Here is a 14,654-nt window from a genome sequence, read left to right as displayed (position 1 = left end):
TGGGAAGGACTGTAAGGGACAGATACAGGTGATGCAGTTACGAGGTGGATGCACAGAGACTCAGCGTAATACCCAGCCATCATAGAGTCCTGGATTAATGAGTCTAGAAAGATGGGAGGAATTGATTGTATGAAAAGTTGCAGACATTTTTAACACATTATTCACTGATTGTTGGAATATAATGTATGCATGCATGGTGTGTGTCGGGAATGAAGTAACAAATGAGAGGGGCTGACGTGGAAGGCCATCCTAATTTTATTATAATGCATGAAGTCTAGAGTTTAAAATTACATTTTCTACAAATCAATAAGAAAATACAAATAACCTATATTAATCAGGACAGAAATCAAATTCAATTACCATAAACAAGGAGGAGACTTTATTGGCTCACAAAATTTTAAAAGTCCAGAGGTAGGGCAGGCTTTAGGCACAGCTGGATCTAGGGCCTCCATAAAAATGACATCTGAATGTGGTTCTTTCCATTTCTGTTAGCCTCCAATTGTCTCTTCATTCTTTATCCATGTGGTAAAAATTCAGGCTTATATGGTCCTTGGTTCCTGGTGTCCCCATAAAGCTGCCTTTCCAGTAGTTCCAGCCGAAGTTCTGTTGAAGGCTCTCTTTAGCCTAGGTTAACTTACTATATGCTTGCTTTCATTGAAGTGGCTAGGGAGCTGTGGAACTGAGGACGCCAGGCTTGATCATGTGCTCACTTATGTCACATGGAATGAGTTCACAATAAATAAAGGTTCTGTTACCAAAGAAGATGGGACAGGAGATGCTAAGAAAAAAACAAACACCAAAAACCAAAAATCATATCCACACTTAACACACGTAACCCAACAGATATGCAGGGAAAGTTTACCAACAACCCATGGTAAAACTATAAAAGACCAACAGACATGAGCGTGACTCCCAACTCCATTATTAACCAGGGAAATGCAAAATGAAGTATTTTTACTTTGCCCAAGAGATGAACACTATAGAGGTAAATCTATGCAGGGACATGAGTTTTCCAAATAGCTGGTAGAAATATAGAAGTTATTGGGGCTCTCTCAGAATGCTTAGAGGGATGGCCTGTCAGGCAGAAAGCCTTTCAACCCAGCAATCCACTTTATAGAACTCCACCTAAAAAATATTCACACACATGCACAAAGACATCTGAGTATGATGTTCACTTTGACAATATTAACAGCAGGGGGGAAAAAAGGAATGGCATTTTCATAGTATTTAATCCCATTAAAGAAACAAGCAATTCATACATACAATTCTACTTATGTAAAAATAATGTATGGAAATAGTACTCTGAAGGTGTATTCTAGGAAGTTCTGGAGAAAACAGTTTCTGCTCTTGCACTGATATTGCATGTTAAGTTCTGTATAATGAGAAGCGAGTCATTTATACTATACCCCAAAAAAACAAAAACAGGCAAAAGTAATTCACAACATAATGACACACGTTTGAAAAGGTGTTCCTGCAAACAAAGGCACAACAAAGTACAACATAGCCGGGCACTAGTGGCTCACGCTGGTAATCCTATCTACTCAGGAATCTGAGATCTGAGGATTGTAGTTCAAAGCCAGACGGGGCAGGAAAGTCCATGAGACTGTTATTTTCAACTAACCACCAGAAAACCAGAAGTGGACCTGTGGCTCAAAGTGGTAGAACGCTAGCCTTGAGCAAAAGGACAGCACCCAAGCCCTGAGTTCAAGCCACATGACCAGCAAAAAACAAAAACAAAAAACAAAAATAACACATCCTGCCTATCGGATGGGCAAAAATTTTAAGTATTCAGGGCTGGCAGTACACACAGCATTCTTACTATTGATGGAATCGTAATTAGTAATATGATGGTACTTCCCAGCCATGTCAAATGTATATTCTCTTGACCCAATAAATACATTTCTAGCTACTTATATTACAGAAATACCCACACAGGTAGTAGAACGTATGTATAGGGATATCAACCTGTATCTATAAAGCTAATCATCCATCAATATGGAGTTGGTTAGATGAATTAAGAGTATATTCATGCAAGAGAATAGTATGCAGCTATGGAAAAAATGTCTACACCAATATGGGTAAAGGGAGGCATCTCAGTGCAGTACATATATGAAGTTACTTACCTACCTCATGTGGTTGCTAAGGATTAAGACGTAATCCATAATAAAGAGCTACAATTGGTTCCTGTACATATCAACCCAAAGTGCTGGCTATTAACAAATTTTTGCTCAAATATTCATATGTCTAGAAGCTGGAACGACAACAAACCAAATTACCACTTCTGGATAAGGCTGTTTTTACATTCTAAAATATTTTTTATTTTACATTTCTGTACTATGAAAATCTGAAATGAACTAATAGTTTTACATTTGCTCAAACAAAAGCAGTATTGATTAAAATTTAACTGCGACCACTCATAACACAAATCATGTCCTTGGAGTCTACAGAACTAGATTTGAGTTTTAGCTCTAGTTAGTCACATGCAAGTCAAGATCTGAATCTTACTTTCCTAGTCTACAATTATTGAGGTAGGTATAGTGTCTAATCCAATGCTCAGCATGCAGATTATTTAAAAACATGGAACCCTCCCCTTAGCTTACACAAATGTAAGACACTGCTAAATGACTAGATGTTAACTGAGTGTGAATATGAAAAGCATAACCTCCAAGGCCACCAGAACATTTACCAGAAACCAATAGATACTCAGCAATCTATGTGCCCTGACAATGCTGCTCATTTGCTAAACAGATATTCTAGTTAGGACACTGGTTGTTGCCATATCACCACTAAACTGGAAGCTGGGTACCTCCCCCAGCTCACTGATTACCTGATTGGGTATGGATGAATATTTGGATGAAATCATAAATCACACCAAAGTTATTTTAAGTCAGTTTGTCTAGTGGGGGCTTAAGCCTAACTAGAGATGGTAAATACACATCCCATCATTCCCACCCTTGTTTGTTTTGATCCAGTCTCCTTTCTCCAGACCTTTCCCTTGCCCAAGAATCATTTCTGAACAATGTACAGATATCAGACCTGGAACCAGATCACATCTGCGAACTCATTTCTGTGCTCTCATATTACCAAACATCTTTGGCATAACACATCTACCCCCAGGGAAGCTTCCTTGTATATAGAAAAGACGATCTTTAAAATGTGAAATTCCAGCATTCCAAATATGCCACCTCTAAACCTACTTGGAAAAAAGGCCAGTTATAAATAAATCAATCAAGATCATTTCATCTTAGAGCAGAGGAGTTTATAGCTTTATTGGAAATTGACTTGTTTCCTCCCAGCACAGAGAAAGACTCAAACAAAAGTCCCTACACTTTCTGGTATAACTTAAAATACATTATATCATTACTACATATTTATACTTCAATAAATCTTAAGTCTATAAAGCACAGTTCTTATAATTGTTATCAGAAAAATCTATAAACAAGCTCCATTCTGCCTCAGTTCTCACCAGCTGGCCTTGAATTTATTACTTTTCTCATACAAATCTCATCTTACATTTTAAAATTTGATCCAAGAACCAGATATAAACCAAAACTCCAGAACTATGCACTATCTATATTTGCCTGGATCACCTCACATACAATGATGACCATTTTAAAAGCCTTTTCTTATATTCAATGTTTTAACTTCCAGAATTTTCCACCCAACAGTAGAACCACAGTACTCGGAATTCTCAGCCAAGGAGTATAAAATCCTACTACTACAATGTATTACTTTAATACATTTTTTTAAAAAAATGTGTTAAGAATGAAAATCAAAAATACTTCAACCAATTCTGTTAATAAACTAGTTAATAGCCTAGTTGTTTATTTTTAAAGTAGTCCATTCAACTTAACATGTAAGTATGATCTAATCTTCTAGAAACTGAGTACATGTTTTGAAAAAAATTGCTCCTCCAAACTGTGACACAGAATTATCTTGTACTCACCTCTGAAGAAGACTCCTGGAGAGCTAGCTAGGTCTGAGCCCAGTCCTTCTCTCCTTCCAAACACAACACCCTACTAAAAGAACTACTGCTCTGGGAATCTCAGAGGTAACTTCCCCTGCAAATGCTGATAGGGAAAGAGGCTAAATACATAAAAAGGCTACGTACTAACCCTCCTAGGACTTACAGTGAAAGAAACACCTACCTACTTAGGGTAGGATTACAGTACCTAGCACAGTGCCTTCTCAGTAGAAAATGTTTACTAATAAACACATGGCTGTTCTAGCCTGTTGTCAACCCTTTTGTACCAAAGGAAAATAGCAAACCTGATACTTGTTTGTCCTCTTGTCAGGCATTTTTTTCTGTACTTAACAAAGATAAAGGTAAAATAACAATGAATTACATCTGTGAATCTTTCTCTAAAAGCCAAGACAGATTACCTTATACCATATGCTACAAATTCCTCCTTAGTGTTCTCTTTATACTTTTATAGCTATTGTTTAGACTGTCTACTCTTTAATAAAACATGGGGAAAAAACATTTATTTTCATTAATAAGATGTGTCCTAACAAATGAGTTTTGTTTTTATTCTTTTTCCTGCAAAGATAACTGTACTTAAGAAAAACTGACACACTTGACTGCTTAGATCCAAGTACCTGGGTATCTTCCCAACGTGGATGTCCTCCCTTCCCTTATGAAGGAAGTGCTACCACATCACTTCTCTGAGATCTTAAGGCTCATTTTCTTTGAGGCTATTATCCATCCTTTATTTTCTATTTTCTCAAATATATATTCAAATGATGTAAAAGGAAAGAGGTCAGTTTTTTATAAGATACTTTTAAGTGGATGATGATGGTTCTCAGACTTCATAGTCCCTATTCTGACTTTTAAAAGTAGAAGGGAATGTATACTTACACAAAGCATTTCAATGATCAAATCATAAACAAGGTATCTGTCTAGAAAACTTTTAAGGGACAAAGAATCAGGTAGTTCATTGTTTGGAGGAAAAAAATAGAAAATACATCACATGTAAAATTTAGGCATTAACACCTGAATTAAATTTAAATTTTCAGTTTCTAGGCAGGTATAACACCATTTCTTTCCAGATAAAATATTAATGGTGAGCAAAGATTTCTTTTATATTTCCCAGTGGACTTTTCTGACAGTCAACAGGGAAAAAAAACTATTCTGTATAACTTCATGTTTTAATTTTGTCTTCATATCTGAAGAAAAAGACCTGAGTGTTGATTTTTTTTTTTTTTTTGTAATTTCTTAAACTTTCACAACATTCAGAAGTTTCTCTGCATTGTGTCTTCTCTGGTGTCTAAAAAGATTTGAGCTTTGACTATAGGATTTCCCACATTGAACACATTCATAAGGTTTCTCCCCAGTATGAATTCTCTGATGATTAATAAGCCCAGAATTCTGGCTAAAGGCTTTCCCACATTCAAGACATTTGTAAGGTTTTTCTCCAGTATGGACTCTCTGGTGTTGCACAAGGATGGAACTTCTGCTGAAGGCTTTCCCACATTCAACACATCCATAGGGCTTCTCCCCACTGTGAATTCTCTGATGAAGAATAAGGGCCGAGCCTTGACTGAAGTGTTTTCCACATTCATCACAAATATGCTGTTTCTTTCTAGAGGGATTTCTCTTTCTTTCAAATCTGCCCTTGGGGAAGCAGGCTTCTCCATATTTAAAAATTTGAGGAACACCTATATTAAGAGCACCAGGAACGCCATGAGATTCTCCTGTTGAAGCAATCTCCTGCTTTGAAGCTAGTGCTCCATTTTCAGTCCTGGCATCATCCTCTGAAACAAACAAAATATGTAAATATCCCTCAAATTCTACCTGGGGACAAAGGGAAAACATTTTCTTGAAAAAGAGAAATTTTAGGTGAATATCTTGTGCAGATACTAAAGATAGCACTCTGAAAACTACTGTTAAGGTTGTTTACTCCCAAAAGAAAAAATAAAATGACTGATTTTCACTTTAAAAAGGTACTGGTGTAGTAACAGAATGACACAAATGATTCTACTAAACATTCTGAAGGGAGTTACAAATGGTAGATTCTAAGATGATCAGGGAGACAGTCACTTTTAACAGGAATAGGCCTAAATGTAACATTGTAAGAAAAAAAAAGACCATCAGGAATCATTGTAATATTCTTTTGCTACATTCAAAAGCAAAGGTGTGAATAATAAGAAACCTGCCTGAAAGTAGCTACTTATAAAATGAGCAACTCATGCTGAGTTACAACCAAGAGAAGATTAAAAGCTTTAACCCAGGAGTCCTGGTAAGAAGAACCCAAAGATAAGCTGACAGCATCCTGTGTTAGCATGACACTTAAAAGTTAAATAAATTAGTTTCCTGTACATGAAACTTGCCTTAGATGGTCATTTGACATGGTACTTAAAAAAAAAAAAGTTACTTCTAAGTTTTAGTGAAATGTACCTAGTGAAAGAAAAGCCTGGATTGCTAAGAGTATGAGATACCATAACTGACCTGAAGCAAAGATAAGAACACGCTCATTTAAGAGTTTTCCAGAAATTTCAAAACTTAAAAACAGTTGATATAGGACAAGCAGCATCAGACAAAAAAGTGATCATTAATTTATTATTAACCAAGGGATAAGTCAAGTAAGAAGATGGGGGAGGAGGGAAAAGGCAAGAAAGAGAGAGAGACAAACACAGGTTGACTAAAGAGTTAGAGGGGGTTCGGGGTTCATGAGGCCTGAAGACTTAAATATAGTTACATGGGGAAAAGTTACACAGGAAGAACTGGAAGCTTCCAAATGTGAAAGAAAATATACTGCTAAAATATTTAAAATAGGGGAAAATTATTCTAAAATTCAAGATAAGGATCTTTCCTACCCAAGAAAATGTTACCTTCAAAGACCAAGCGCAGTGGTCCTCAAACTAAAGCATAAAAGGACGGCCCAGGAAATGGACTACTACACACTCAACAAACGTCTGCCTCACATCAGAAGTCTGACTTGCCAGCACCATCTCCTCACATGGGAAGGAAATCTGCTCACACCTCACTCTGTGATGGAATCTCCAATTCCCGCAAAGCAGTCTTAAATAACATGTCATACAGACTCATGTATATATAAAATATACATATAAAACAAAACCCAGCAGCTTTAGAAATACATTGAGTTGTATGCACATAAGTATATGGCATTAACTGCCAAAATGTTGGAAGAAAATGGAAGAAATATGATCCTTCACTTTTTCTATATTGAAACTATAGTATAGCTAAGGAGCCCATTTTTCTTGATTTTTCTTTTCCATTCTTTTCTTTTGGCTATACTGGAGGGCCTTGAGCTTGCTAGGTAAATGCTCTTAGCAAGCACTCTACCATTTGACAAAACCTGTAGAGAGCCTATTTTTAAAATACAAAAAGATTAAAAGGAGCACAAGATAAACTGACCTTATCAACAGAATTAGGCAGGAGACAGAAAGTAAAAGAATATAAAAAAAGATGACAAGCAATACTGTGTACAAAATAGACAGACCTGGTGGGTGCTGGCTCAGAATAAGACAAATGTCAGCAGAAAGAGGTCTTCAGAAAGAGGGTGAAAGAAAAGACAAGGCTGAAGACCTTAATGTCTAATATGTAGGAACAACAACAACAATAACAACAACAAAAAAAATCGGAGGCTAGCAAACAAAACTGTTATCCGAAAAGAAGATTTACAGTGTATCTATTATAGCTAAAGTGACTCCCCTTCCCTACACCACTACTTAAGTACTCTGGAAAAAAGGCCCACTTGGAACTTTAGTCCTCACCACAGTGCCTTAGGGAATGGAGTTCCCAGGATGCCCACTTGAGCTGGTTCTCCACAGCGTCAAGCTCAGAACTGGGTAATCCCTGAGCTGCTTCTTGAGATACCATGTCTTCCACTAGCACTTCCCGTTTCCGACGACGGAGAGAAACCTGAAAAATAAATTTTTTTTCAACTGAGAAAGAATTTTGATACTGGACACATAAAACAGAAACCAAACAAATCATACTGCCAAAAGCTTGGTGGCAAAGCAGCACAACTACCAGAGAGTGGCAAGGGAATAGGGAGAAGGCATAAGCATAAATCTCAGTAGAGGGAATACACTCAGCAGTTTGCCTACTGCTCTGTCAGTGCTTCTGACCCAAGACAGTGACACACTCAGGCTCACCGGCTGTCCAGGGTCGTCCAGTTCACTCTCCAAATCCTCCAGCACTGTCACTGCTTCCTCTCCATTCTCTGGATGATGCTCTCGGACCCAAGTCTGCAACTCCTTGGGTAGGATGGCAACAAACTGCTCCAGCACAACCAGCTCCAAAATCTGTTCCTTTGTGTGGGTCTCTGGCCGGAGCCATAGACGGCAAAGTTCTCGAAGCTGACTCACAGCCTCCCGGGGGCCTGGTGAATCCTGGTAGCCAAACTGCCTGAATCGCTGCCGGAAAACCTCTGGGTCCGGCAGATGGTTCCAGGCAATACTGGACCCCTCTTCACCATCAGGATCCTCCTCTAACTTCACTCTCAGAATTTTTTCCTCTTCATCTGGAGTTGGAATGATAAGTATTGAATCTTCTTCCATTGACTGTGCAGACATCCTGATTTATAATACTTCAAGAAAAGGCAATCAAGGGAGGATATAAACCTCAGGAAAATATCTTGTTTTCCTCACAGCTTTCCTGAGACACAAGAAATAAAAAATATACAAATGACCAAATATCCCAAGATTTGGATCAATACGGACAAAAAGGCACCTGTTCTTTTACAGAATTCAGCAACAACCTATGTGGCCAAAGCAGGCAAACTTTAGCTCATACTAAATCTCTCCTGCCACCAATTTTTGTACAATGGTTCAAGAATAATTGAAAAACACAGAAAGATGTTATTAATAAAAATATTCATGTGAAAACATGAACTTAAAAAAAATCAGGGCATCTGGGACTCACACTTATAATCCTAACTACTCAGGAAGCTGAGATCTGAGGCTCATGGTTTGAAGCCAGCCAAGGCAGAAAAGTCCCCCTGTGAGACTCTAATCTCCAATTAACCACTCAAAAATCAGAAGTGATGCTGTGGCTTAAAGTAGTAGAGTGCAAACCTTGGGCAAAAGAGCTCAGAGATAGTGCAGAGGCCCTGAGTTCAAGCCCCACAACTGACCCCATCCCTAAAAAAAAAAAATCCATGTCCAAAAATGACTTTATTGGTTCTTAGTTTGTTACAATAGCAGAGCTCAATAGTTTCAACTGAGTATTTACTTAGTATTTACAAACTTAGTATTTACTATCTGGCCCTTTATCCAAAAGAAAAGTATTTGCCAGTCTATGAACTGCAAAGTCAACAAGTCCTATTCCAACAATCAAAAGAATTCAAACAAGAGCCAGCCTCAGTGTTTTCCAAATACGCATGACCTTAGAACACTTTTTGTAATAAAAAGTAACACATGCACACACAAACAGAGGTCAACTCAAAAGTAACAGCCTGTCTATGTGTGTGGTAGCATGCTGGAGACTGAACCCAGGGCCTTGATGGTAGTGTGCTGGAGACTGAACCCAGGGCCTTGAGCATGTGCTGCTCTACCACTGAGGTACATCCCCAGCCTAAGTGCTTTTTATCTGCTTAGTAATTTCTCCTTATATATACACATGTACACATATACACATACATACACACATATGTACACACATATATACACATGTACACATATACACACATATATATAAATACACACACACATATTTGGTCATGGAGCTGGAACTCAGGGCCTGGGTGCTGTCCCTGAGCTTTTTCACTCAAGGCTAGTGCTCCACAACTTTGAACCACAGTGCGAATTCATTTTCTGGTGGTTAAAGTGTCTCATGGACTTTCGTGCCTAGGCTGGCTTTGAACTTCAATCCTTAAATCTCAGCCTCATGAGTAGCTAGGATTACAAGTGTGAGTCACCAGCACCTGGCAATAGCAGTTTTTTTTTTGTGTGTGGTTTTTTTAAGTTAAAACATCTTAAGATTTTTAAGAACTCATTAATTAAAATATATGTGACAATGTTCACTTGCTCAGTAACAGATCACATTCTGGAAAGAAAAACATACTGTGCATTACACGCGAATATGAGTCATCTACAGCACCATAAACGAATTTAAATGTAAAACAGGCATTGATCACTGTTCTGTTTTTTTAACTTTTTTTTTGTCTTTTCTTTTTTGGTGCTGGGGGTTGTATTCAGGACGTTGCACTTGCTAAGCACTTTGCCACTGAGCTACATCCCAGCTATTCTATTTTTTAAAAAGCACTCTCAGAACTTCTGGCAGTAGCCGAGTACGTCTTCTACTTTTGGGGAGTCACTGTGCTATTTCCATCCAAGAGAAATTCGCACCGGTCTCTTAAAAGACTCTGGATTGTGATGGATGGCTTTATAAATAGGGTCTACTCCAAATTCGTTCATCCCTATTCCAAGACACGACCTTACCAAGGGTTCCAACATTGTGTAATGCAATTTGTTTTCCTTCTATGTGAAGGGGCAAAGTGCTCGTGGGACGAGGGCCCAGAAGGCAGGCTCACAGTCCCGAGCGCTCCAGTAGTTTCCAGTGATCTCCCACCTGACCGTCGGAGAGCCGCGGTTTAACTCGGTCCGGAGGTTCTCGGTTTCCCCTTCCCAGTACTCCCGCAGTGGATGGCAGAAGACCGGAGGCTGCCCCGCCAACAGAAGCAGAAGCGGAGTCACACTACCTCCGTCGGTGCCCCAAGACTACAAATCCCGGCAGTCCCCGCGCAAAGCCCGCCCACTTCCCCCCAGCACTCCCAGAACCCTCCGCGAAACGCCCGGCCCTCGAAATAGAACAAAACCGGTAGGTGGGGGGGAGGGGAGAGAGTGGCGGACGACACGGTAGTTGGAGAAATCTCGGCGGCGGCCCAGAACCGAGGTCTCCGGCCGACCCTTCCCTCCCTTCCGCCGCCGGGCTCGGAATCGCCGACCTTTTCTCGGCACCTCCCGGGAAACAGCTGGGTCAGCGGACCTCCTCGTCGAACCTCGCTGACTGAGCCGCAGACCCCAGCCCAGCGTCCCCCTCCTCGTCATCCCTTTCCCCCAACGCCGGCGCAAACCTCTGGCTCGGGAACCGCAGCAGTTTCGCTGTCCACCGCAGCCGCAGAAACGCCGCTCCGAAGCCGTTTTCCCAGCAGCCCCCGGCGCGGACTGCTTCCGGTCTGCAGGCCCGTGGAGGCGGAGGGAGGCAAACCCCCGCGTTGCCATGGAGACGCGCTCCGGGCGGGGGAGGGGCGGCCTGACTACAATGACCGCATTGAGGGCGCTGGGCCTGGCTCCTCCGCGGGAAGAGCCCCCGCGTGCCCTTAGGCCAGTTTGGGGGTTGCGTGGTTGTTGTTTCTCCCCCAAAGGAAAGAACGCTGCTGTTGATAGTCCTCACGCCTCCCAGGCCGCTTCCCGTGGTCCCCACCGCAGTCAGCTGAAAGAAGTAAAGGCGAGGACTGAGGAAAGCCGAGCCCCCTCTGCTTCGCAAACGTCCTGTGGCCCGGGAGCTTTTAGTTTGCCCATTTCACAGCCCAGATAAGTGAAGCACAGATGTGTAACTTGCCATGGACTACAGGTTTGTCCGGGGAGGCAAGGCTTTGTACCAGAAGACGGCTTGAACTTCGCTTCCCGCTGCGAATGTCGCAATGCTCTACATTGCCAAGGCATCGAAGCAGGTGCTTGGAGGAGGATGCCACCGCGAATTTGCAGAATGCATGGTCATCTTCAGGCTAGGTACGCCCTTACAAATCAAAAAAGCTGCAGATTTTAAAAGCAAAAGGGCGACCACTTTATTCTCCTATTTATATTCCTCCACTGCACACCACAGCTTCAGGGTGACTTGAAAACTCTTTACACTGGCCTGCAAGGTCCCCCCCTCTCCCATGGTCGGTCTGCCTCCCTGCCCTCCGTAGAGAAACTCAGGCATATCATACCTCAGGAGCCTCCGCCTCCACCTTCCCTCCTCCAAGGCTCCATATTTCTCTCAGTACTATTCTAAGTGATCTCATATATTTACCCATGTTTTGAGTGTAAATCTCACACAAGCAGGGACCTTGTCAAGACTTGTCCACTCACAGTAATGTCACTGTCTCAGGATACTGACTGTCTGGTACACATAGAACTTGTTGAATAAGTGAGTGGTGGACAAGTTATATTGTTGTCTTTTCTCAGTCACATGTCAGGCCTCAGAAGCCACACAAAAGAGCCCCGTTGTTTAAAAGTCTTGTGGTCACACGTGTGGGTGCAGTTTTCCAAGACATTTGGAGATCCTCAAGCTTGAGTTTTTTGTCTCATTTGGGAAAGCGCTTCCACAAAATGCCCTCTGCTGAGTTAATGAATGAGAAAGCAAATGAATAGCAACTAGTGGTACTGCACTATTTTGCACTCTAACCAGAACCTATCTCCTCATAACCCCTTGCTGCTAACTCCTGGATTTTTGTTGTTGTTGTTGTTGTTGTTTTTTCAATGTGGGAGGCTGCAGAAATCTAGCCTTTTCACTTTCCTACTTGGCTACTGCCAACACCCAGCTGGTCTGTTCTTTGCAACTGTTCTCTCTTTTGTGACTTCTAAAGGCTAGTTCAGGGCATTTCGTTTTATTTTACTTTAAGGAGTTTCTATGTGTAATAAATATTGAAAAATAAAAATGATAAACATCAAACCAAAACACTTGAGGAAATGTTGCAAAATTTTGTGAAATGCTTTGCCTATGATTCCCTATTCTGTTATCCCCAATTACTTTTTTAAAAAATAGTAAATGGAAACCAGAGAGATCCTTTTCCTCACTGTGCTACTTTTTTGAAAAAAGGGAACAACATTCACCCACTTTAAAATACCATCATTCTAAGCACTATTGTGGAAACTTTTTCTGGATGGTAGCCCTAGTTGCCTTATTAAGAGTCTGGTCAACAAAGAGTGTAAAGAACATCTGCATACCAGTCTTGACAACCTTACACACATCCATATAGGCAACAGAGGCAGAACCAGAGCCACAAACCTATAGGAATCCTGTCAGGACATCCATTGATCCTCTTCAAACAAACATTGGCACCAGCTAGGGTTCAGGTTCACTTTTCCTGCCAATTAAAAATTAAAGAGGCCAGGTGCTGGTGGCTCACGCCTGTAATCTTAGCTACTCAGGAGGCTGGGGTCTAAGGATTGCCAGGTCTGAGATGGAAGCCAGCAGGCCAGTCCCTGAGATTCTTATCTCCAATTAACTACAGGAAGTGGCACTGTGACTTAAGAAGTAGAGCGCTTGCCTTGAGCTGAAGAGCTCAGGAACAGCACCCAGACTTAGAGTTCAAGACCCACGACCGACAAAATTATAATAATAATAATAACTAATAAACTGTTAGCAAATTGAGCCCCTTCCTATAGCCTAGTACACTCCTTCCGCTCTCCACAGCTTAGCAGGCTCCCTTCCTAAGCAACACTAGGCTCATGTAGTAAAGGCAGTAAATAATCAACTTCCAACCCCCTTTACCTTGGGATGGCACTTCTCTGGGGCAGCTACCACCATATAAGGCAACAAGAGCCCCTTACAGTGACCTTCAAGTTTGGGCAATTGCAGGACACTTATCTACTATTTGGACAGCAGCCATAAATCCTAGTCTGCCATGATGAAGCCCCTGGCCTGCAATCCACTCCAGGATCACAGCCTCCTAGCCTCTTCTTCCCCCCCGCCCCCCCAAGCCTCCTAGGTTATACAGGTCAACCCAGACAATAGCCATGCTGCTTCTCATTTCTCCCTCATGAGAAGGAGTCTTGCCAGCCCCCTTTCCTGGCAATAACCTTTCTTTGTTCTCTGTACCTGGATGTCTTTGTGGTTCTCTGGCAAAGTCTATTAATCTTAATTTTTCTAAGAACAACAATAATAACAAAGGGCAGAGAAGTGCTTAAAACAAAGCAGGTTTATTGGCGAGTGAAAGAGCAGTGAAATGGACTTCTTATGTCAAATATCTTTTCTACATCAACTGATATAACTATGTGGGGTTTTATTGATACTGTGGATTATCTTGATTATTTAACTACTGAGCCAACCTTATAGTCCTAGAATAAAACCCACTTGATTCCAGTACAATATATATTCTCTGTATTTGCCTTACAATGCATTCTGTTTAGGTTAGTTTCTGCTAATCTGTTTCTCTCATCTCCATTCTTTGTGTGTGTGTGTGTGTGTGTGTGTGTGTGTGTTTTCCCCCAGTCATGGGGCCTGAACTCTGGGCCTGGGCACTGTCCCTCAGCTCTTCAGCTCAAGGCTAGCGCTCTACCACTTGAGCTACAGTGCCACTCCTGGATTTTTCTGCTTATGTGATGCTGAGGAATCGAACCCAGGGCCTCTTGCATGCAAGGCAAGCATTCTACCACTGAGTCATCTTCCTAGTCCCTCATCTCCATTCTTTCATTGAGCACTAATGTCATATTTTTAATTCTAAAATTTTCATTTGGCTCTTCTCTGTGTTCTATTTCTCTTTCTGTCCTAATATCTGTCTCTCCACTCCTTCACTCTTATTTCTTAAGCATAGTTATAGAACCTGTTTAAAGGGACTTTGCTATTAATTCTACCATCTTTATTATCTAAGCATTGGCATAATTTGGTTTTCTTTTTCTTTGTAAATTGAAATCTGAGTTCTTCCTATGCCTAGTATTTTTATTGTGCCTGCACATTTGGATTGTTACCATATGTGGTG

The 14,654-nt window shown here is 41.0% G+C and overlaps 1 protein-coding gene across 6 annotated transcripts; it reads right to left on the bottom strand.

The window, feature by feature from the left end:
• Positions 1-232: 232 nt before the first annotated feature.
• Positions 233-11,147, bottom strand: Znf24 (zinc finger protein 24). Of its 6 annotated transcripts, none has more exons than XR_011373489.1 (5): positions 11,043-11,146; positions 8,122-8,623; positions 7,738-7,885; positions 2,124-5,754; positions 233-778 (listed from the first exon to the last, which is right to left on the bottom strand). XR_011373489.1 is itself a non-coding variant. In XM_070029329.1 (5 exons), exons 3-5 carry the CDS (start codon positions 8,539-8,541, stop codon positions 5,216-5,218), a joined length of 1,107 nt encoding a protein of 368 aa, XP_069885430.1. In that variant the 5' UTR covers positions 8,542-8,623; positions 10,538-10,629; positions 11,043-11,107; the 3' UTR covers positions 233-5,215. The 6 variants fall into 6 exon arrangements, 5 of the variants coding, with proteins under 5 accessions (XP_069885430.1, XP_069885433.1, XP_069885432.1 ...); XM_070029329.1 differs by adding an exon at positions 10,538-10,629 and having other exon boundaries at positions 233-5,754; positions 11,043-11,107; XM_070029332.1 differs by having other exon boundaries at positions 233-2,251; positions 11,043-11,147.
• Positions 11,148-14,654: the final 3,507 nt, after the last annotated feature.

This window comes from Dipodomys merriami, unplaced genomic scaffold (genome assembly GCF_024711535.1).
Source record: "Dipodomys merriami isolate MVZ:Mamm:240054 unplaced genomic scaffold, mDipMer1.0.p SCAF_2, whole genome shotgun sequence".
Lineage (NCBI taxonomy): Eukaryota > Metazoa > Chordata > Mammalia > Rodentia > Heteromyidae > Dipodomys > Dipodomys merriami.
Note: the sequence above shows the minus strand (reverse complement) of the source record. Positions and strands in the feature narration are given on the sequence as shown.